At 37.4% G+C, this 7468-nt stretch overlaps 1 protein-coding gene across 1 annotated transcript; it reads right to left on the minus strand.

Annotated features, from left to right (window-relative positions):
• Positions 1–2255: 2255 nt before the first annotated feature.
• On the minus strand, positions 2256–6676 carry LOC108604725 (tensin-4). The gene is made up of 2 exons (XM_017994304.1): positions 4472–6676; positions 2256–2684 (listed from the first exon to the last, which is right to left on the minus strand). The coding sequence occupies exon 1, from the start codon at positions 6668–6670 to the stop codon at positions 4502–4504; it is 2169 nt and encodes a 722-aa protein (XP_017849793.1). The 5' UTR covers positions 6671–6676; the 3' UTR covers positions 2256–2684; positions 4472–4501.
• Between the last annotated feature and the right edge of the window lie 792 nt (positions 6677–7468).

Here is a 7468-nt window from a genome sequence, read left to right on the forward strand (position 1 = left end):
TATAAAAATATATATATATTATATACGTAGAAGTGTATTTATTATGTTTAGTTAAATATGTAAACAACACATGTATGTAGCTATGTAGATAACTAAAACCACACACACATACACACACACACACACACACACTTACTTATACAGTCAGTTACACATACTAAAGAAGAACTTTGATTTTATGTTAAATTTCGTTCACATTCACATACACACTAAAACACACTCAACCAAATGTATTAAACTGAAATCAAGATAAATCTATATGCTTTGTTTTATTACTGAGTATGTCTACAGGTGCATAGGTTAGCTTATCTTCTATGCGTTGACTTTTAATTTTTTTTAATTATGAATAAAACACATGCGTGCGTAAAGCATAGAAATTTTTTATTCTAAATTTAATCCCCCATAAAATATTATTAAAGTTTGTTATGAATTTAAATGCTTTTGGGCTAAATTGTTTGACGTCTGCAAGTTTGTTGCTGGCGCCCGCTTAACAAAAGCTATATCTCATACCTTATACAAAATGCAATAAAGGGTATATAGTGTATGGTGTTTGCTAAGTTCTTAAACTAGTTATTAATTTGAAAAATTTAAAGAACTTTAATACCAACTGAACTGTTTTCACATTATATCAAAAAAGGGTTTGTGAATCTATTTTCATATATTTTGTTAATCTAGCATTGTGAATATGACCTATGACCAATGAATATGACCTATGAATCCGATTCATTTTATTTGGCGAAAAGTGTCGAATTTCTAAATTTTATTTTAAATTTTTAATATGTAGCCCAATTGCTAATTTATTACCGGATGGATTTATTTTTTATACACTTTGAGTCTGTTGGCATCAGATACTCTATGTTATCAACCAATGTGATTTCCATAGCTCTATTGCTTAATTAATACACATGTGTATACGTTAAGTCTTAAATACTATATATATATATATATATATATATATAATATCATCGAAACGAAACGAAAAATATACATTAGCCAGGGCACATAACAAACCGGTTTCGCTTTCGATTGCCATTAAAAAAAGGAAATTAGCCGCGGCCAAAAATATTTCAATAAACGCGTGCGACAAATGAGTGACACCAAAAAATAAGAAAAAAACAAAAAACAAAAAAAAACATTTGTGGGTGCAAAGTGGCCGACGAGTTATGCACAGCATTTGTAGTTGCGTTCTATTTTAATGATATTATTGGTACATACAGTCCATGTTGTTTATATGCATTTGGTGTATGTGTTAGTGTGTGTGTGTGTGTGTAGCTAAAACAGCTGTCGTTGTTTGTCTTGTTATATGCCTGTTGCGCCAGTTTAATATTATTATAGTACAGATGACGTCAGCTTGGTACACAAATTGTATTCAAGGTCGCCTCAGTCGCATTTTCATTTCACTTGACATGCTTTGCCTTTTGCCTCCTGCTATTGTTAATAGTAGCAGTCGCTTATGATACGTTTCATTAACCCAAAAGCTCGAACAGCTGTTAGAATTTTTCAACAACTTCCAGCGCTAATGAGTTTCATTACAAAAATGTGTCTTTTGTTTATAAAATTGTTAACCATATAGCGTACAAAATACATATATCTATATTGTTGTTGTCAAACGATAAGATTAAATTACAAAACCATTGTTTGTGTCTGTGTGCAGCTTAGGCGCAGACGTCTATAGAACGTTTATATACATATAGTATAGCAGTCTGTCCCATAATTGTTTAACAATAGCAACAACTCAGCAACAATTGTTACATCTGTTCATTTATATTTACCCATTGTACTACTTTGCAATTGGAAGTGGAGCTTGTCAAGATATACAATATACTATATGCATTTGTATAAGTATATATCTAGTTAGCAGATGCTGTTGTTACACTCATGAATTAAATTTATGTCTGTTGAATTTTGCATACACTTAATACAATATAACCTTGAATATCACAGCTTACCTTACTTAATTCGATTGTTTAATATACATATTATTTTGCATAATAATTAGTCTGTTTTGTAGGTTACGACAGCATTGCACTTTATTTATTTTGACTGTATTAGTAGAAACTTAAATTTAGCACATTTATTGTTTAATAAATGGCAAACTTTGTATTGTGTTCAAATTGTATGAATACATAAAATCTTGTACGAAAATTCAATTAACATTTATTGCGTCATAAATTAAAATTAATTGTACTGACTTATTTTTATAAATATTAGACTGTTTAGCTATTAAGTTTAAAATTTCACTTTTAAATTCAGCACAATGTAACAAAAAAAAAACACGTATACGTATTGTAAATATTAAGTATACCACTCTTGTTATATATGTTTGCCAAGTATAATGTGCTTAAATTTCTTATAGTATCATCTTATATAAACATATATATACAATTAATTTATTAAGGCATTATTGTACAAGGATTGTGCATTATATTATTAAAAACATTTGAAACAATTAATCGGATATTCAATGCATTCTGTTACTCTGTGCGCTTAGCGAATTTAAAGTGTCGTTGTTTTGTTGTTGTTATATTATTGTGCCATTTAAATTTCTAATTAACATGACATTGTTGTTACACATACTTAAAAGTATTTAATTTTATTTTTTCGTGTAGTTATTATTTTTAATTAAAATTGAAGTCGAAGTCGACACTGCTTAGTGTTAAAGCAAAAACCCAAGTGGCGCACGTCTGTAATCAAAAAAGAAATTTTTTTCATTTAAAAATGACATTTAGTAAAGCAATTTAACAAAAATTTTAATTGCTTAATTGTAGATCAAACGGATCACTTGATCGAGCAATCACTCAACAGCTTCAACAGCAGGGCACTAAAGTTCATACATATATATATATATATATAGAGAGAGAGAGTCTGCTTATTGCAATTTATGTATTATTTTTAGCATTTTCAATTATTTGTACTGTTACTTTTATGTGCTAGCTACAATAAAATCGCTCAAAGCGAAAAATTCAAGATGCAAAACACGCCTGGAATTAATGTTTTTTTTTCCTCAATCGCTAATTCTCTTTTGAGTTTTTTTTTTCGAAATGCGCAATTGACGTTCGAATGAAATCAGTACTGAAATATTTGTAGTCTGGTACATAAATTGTTTTACGAACGCTTGTTTACAATACAGTTAGGTAGAAAAATTCCTCATAGATGAGGAGCTGTTGCTACGAGATCTGCGATCTTGAGAAAGCTATAAAATTTTAATGACGTAGGAATTTCAAAATTTTTTAACAAGCGATAAGCAAGTTTTTTAAGTGCTAGGACATTAAGTTCTGCAAACATTATGAAAAAGAAGTTGAATTTCGGGCGATAAGATATTTGCAGCTATTTTCAGCCAGCTTGTCTGGTAATAGCGACACTAACAAATTGAGCCGGCTGATAAGCGAGAATAATGTATTTGAAGTAGTCAAAAAATATTGCCCATATAGCATGACAGCGTACAGTTAATCACTTTGGCCTTATCGAGCGACCCGAACACATATGACCGTGATACGGCTAAATTATCAAATATTTCAATTTTACTATATTTTATAAATGACTTATATGTATGTAGGTGTGTGGCTCATAGAACTTGCTACCATATAAACTAAATAGAGACGCCCAAGCAGTTCGGAAATCAATTCACACTGTATACTAGATTATATACGTATGTATGATATGTATATAGACTGACTCATGACACAAACTTCCGTTGCAAAAAGGCAAAAAAAGTCGAACGTCAGAAATGTTAGATGCATATATGGCATCAGTTTAGGGTATGTCAGTATGAACATATATACATACATACATATCGAAAGGCCACAAGACAAACAAATAAACAGTTGGCTTGGCTTTGGGGGCATTATGTAAAGTAAACAAACAAACAGCGAGAACTCGATGGTAGCACGCAAAAGCCTAAAAAGAAATTGAATTATTTTTAATCGTTTTCCGTTTGGCGCTGAAACTGATGAAACATTTGCATGTAAAGTGAATGCTGCCTAAGGGGAATGGACCTATATATAGTAAGCTATTGATTATGGGTTGTGGCTGTGGCTTTCTCATGATTAATTAACTTTTATTGTTTAAATTGAAAGAAATTCAAATTCAATATTCAATTGAGTTTGGTTCCTCTAAAATCGAGATATATCCCAGTCAAATAATTATTTGTAACAAGATTTATGTGACGATTGTAAAAGTAATAATAATTTAATTATTTTAATAAAACTAAGCACTGTGTAATTTATATCATTAAATTTTTAATTATATGGATTAATTATGGAATTATAATGTCAACATATCTTAGGGTAGTACAACATTAATTGTCATCATCATAATTATTTGACTGGGATATTTCGAAAAGCAATCTAAAAAAACAATACTCAAGCCTCACTGTATATAGGGCCAATCCCAAGGATGCCGCACCTAAGCGCAGCTATTTAGCGCTGCTTTATGGCCATCATAAAAAGCTGAGCTAGTGTGGGTTGCTTACCTGCCACTGCCACTGAGGGCTACCTGCTCCTTAGAGCACATAGTTCCGCTGCTTCTCGGTGGGCAGCGTGCGATTGGCAAATGAGACAATCGCAGCTGCTGGCTGACTGACGGACAGATCGCAAAAGATATGGCACTGGTTATCCTTGGAGCTGACCGAACGGCGAGCGACAAATGCAAAGATAGTCTTCTTGTCTGTGGGCTCGTTGGGATCGTTCCACATGCGACTCTCGGGATCGATGGCACAGTGTGAGATTATGTCCGCTGTGTAGTGCTTGCGGAAGAACTTCTTGCGCGTGTTGTCCGTGAGCGTAATGCCCTGGCCGGAGACCTTAAAGTGCACCTCAGTGGGCGTGGGCAAGGGACGCTGTTCGTACATTAGACGTATGGCCTTGCTGATGGCCAAATTGCCCGTAAGTGATTCCGTATCGCAGCTAAACAGCCAAAGCACATTGGTGGCAGCGCCATGGGTGAGCAGATGCTGCTGCGCCGGTGTGGTGGCTGCCAAGGCGGGCACTACATCTGCTTCGGGTATGCGCAGCAGACAGGGCAAGGCCAGCTGATTGATGGAATGCTCATAGATGAGCGCCGAGAGCGATGTGAAGACGGGTTCGTTGGCGCAGCCTTTCAAGCGCACACCTCGCTGTGTGGGCTCAATGAGAAAATGACGCACTAGCTCCTGACTGCCGGCTGGCGGTTGTGCCACGCGGAGCACCAGGCCATATGCATTTTTGTATGTTGTGGAGTCACGCACCAGGAATGTGCCTGGTGGCGCATTCATCAGCAACGCAATGGCATCCTCGCGTGACAGATTGGCCTTGTACCAGTATTTGGCGGAATTGCGTGCGAATTTCACTAGATCCGCTGCCACCTCAAAGGTGGGCGTGGGCAATGAGTTGAGCCGCTGTATACCATTCGTTTGATAGATGGATTCACTGGTGGGCGAGACCCGCTGCATGTTGCTGGGACTGTTGGTCCCGAACGGTGTGCGTGGTGTGAGCGGAAAAGCGGGCGTCTCTGGCCGGCTAGTGGGACTGGGCGTTAACAGGTAATCCGCCTGCTGCTGGCCATTGGTATTTGGAGCAACTGCAGCGGAGCTTTTGCTTTTTGTGCTAGTGGCATAAATGGGTGACAAATCCAAATCGCGACGAGTGCGCGTATGCGTCTCCACATGCAGCTGGCTCTGACCATAAATGTGTGCTGGCTGATGTTGTTGTTGCTGTTGTTGCTGTTGTTGCTGCTGTTGTTGTAGCTGCTGGTGCTGCTGCTGTTTGTATGTCACTTCCAATGGCGTGCGTTCCATACTATTGCTGCTGTTAATTGTGTGATAATTGCGTTCCACCATTGTGGACTCCAAGCGGCGACTGCTGCCACGCATGGCTCCATCTGGCACATCCACATCCTGCTGCCTCATGGACTGCAGCTCAATGTTTCTGGTGTTATATGGCGCTGGCCCCGGCAGCGAGCTTCGCTCGGGCTTTGCATCCAATAGATTTAAATTGAATTCAAAATCATAGTTGTATTTGCTCGGTCCATTGCTCTGACGCCGCTGCGGTGGCATTGGTGGCACACGTGCGCTGCTCCAAGTGCGCTGCTGCTCCCTTTCGCGCTCCTGCTCACGATACTCGTTGTAGACTTTTTCGCGACGCTCGCGCAACAGTTGCTCGAAGTCATCGCGCGGTGGCGTTGCTGCGGCCGTACTCGCACCCGTACCCGATCCATAGTGGTACGTATTCGATATAGTGTTTGTATTTAGCGTATTGCCATTTGTCTGTGGGCCATTTGTTTTCAGAGTTTTGCGTACTAGCAAGGGGCTCGTTAAACGTGGTTGAGGTTTAATCATATCACTGCTATTATTATTATTAATATTACTGACGTAGATGTTGTTGTTGTTGCTGGTGTTGCTGGTGTTGCTGTTGTTATTGTTGCTGCTCATATTTAGCTTGCCAAAATCAAAACTATCAAGAAAACTATCTGCTCGCGTTGGTGTTGGCGTTTTGCGCAGCGTCGTTGATGAATTGGCTATGCCATAGCTGAAAGGCAATGAGTTTTCTCGCGCGTGATAGGGTATACCATTGGCAGTGCCATTACCGTTGCCATTGTAGCTTTTCGGGTAATTATTATGATTATTATTGTTACTGTAGCTGTGGTACTTGCTGTCCGTGGATACGTCAGCTCTTTCCTCGTATGTCGACCGCATAGTTTCGCGAATTCCAAACGACTGATTGAAAATGGAGAGACCCCCAAGTGAACAAGCAGAGAGCGCCACACACAAGCTTACATGCCCTAGCCATAAACAGCAAACAGCAAAAACGAAAACGAAAAAACAAAATGCGGAGAGCCGAGCGCAGCCGACCTTACGAGACCCGGTACATAACATACGAGTATATTTAATCGGGTATGGAACCCGCATCTTCCATCGCGTAATACGGCAATAATCGCAATGAACAACAAAGTATTTACAATAACTTAAAAAAAAAACTAGCTGTAAATAACAAACTTTTTAAATTAAATTAAATGAAAATAAATAAATGTCCAAAAAAAATCGATCCTACTGTGAATTGAATTGTTGCATCAGCCAACACAATAAATTTGACTGAAAGATTGAATACCAAGTTAATTCCTATCTTGGTTTTCAACTTTAGGCAAACTTGTTGCCTTAAAATATGACTGTTTTTTTTTGTCGCCACAGTTATTCCTGCTTTGTGAGGAAAGGGTTGCCCCCCAAAACTCTAACATAAACTCCATTTGCTCAGGATATATGTACCAAATTTAGTATCCTTTAGTATCCTAGGTCTTACGCTTGCTGAAATCAATACGCTTATATCGATTCAGCTCGACAGACTGTTCAATCTATATATATATAAATAAACGAGTTTGTGCTGACGGGTGATAATGATGTACAGACGAGCCCACTAGACCTATATATAAAATAAACAATTAATAAAAATTATTTTTATGAATGGCTAGTGATGAAAATCTAGTGTTCCCTAAAAAT

Source organism: Drosophila busckii, chromosome 3R (assembly GCF_011750605.1).
Source record: "Drosophila busckii strain San Diego stock center, stock number 13000-0081.31 chromosome 3R, ASM1175060v1, whole genome shotgun sequence".
Classification (NCBI taxonomy): Eukaryota; Metazoa; Arthropoda; class Insecta; order Diptera; family Drosophilidae; genus Drosophila; species Drosophila busckii.

Coding starts and splice junctions, on each gene's coding strand:
- LOC108604725 (XM_017994304.1), bottom strand. CDS start 6,670: ATGCGGTCGACATACGAGGAAAGAGCTGACGTATCCACGGACAGCAAG.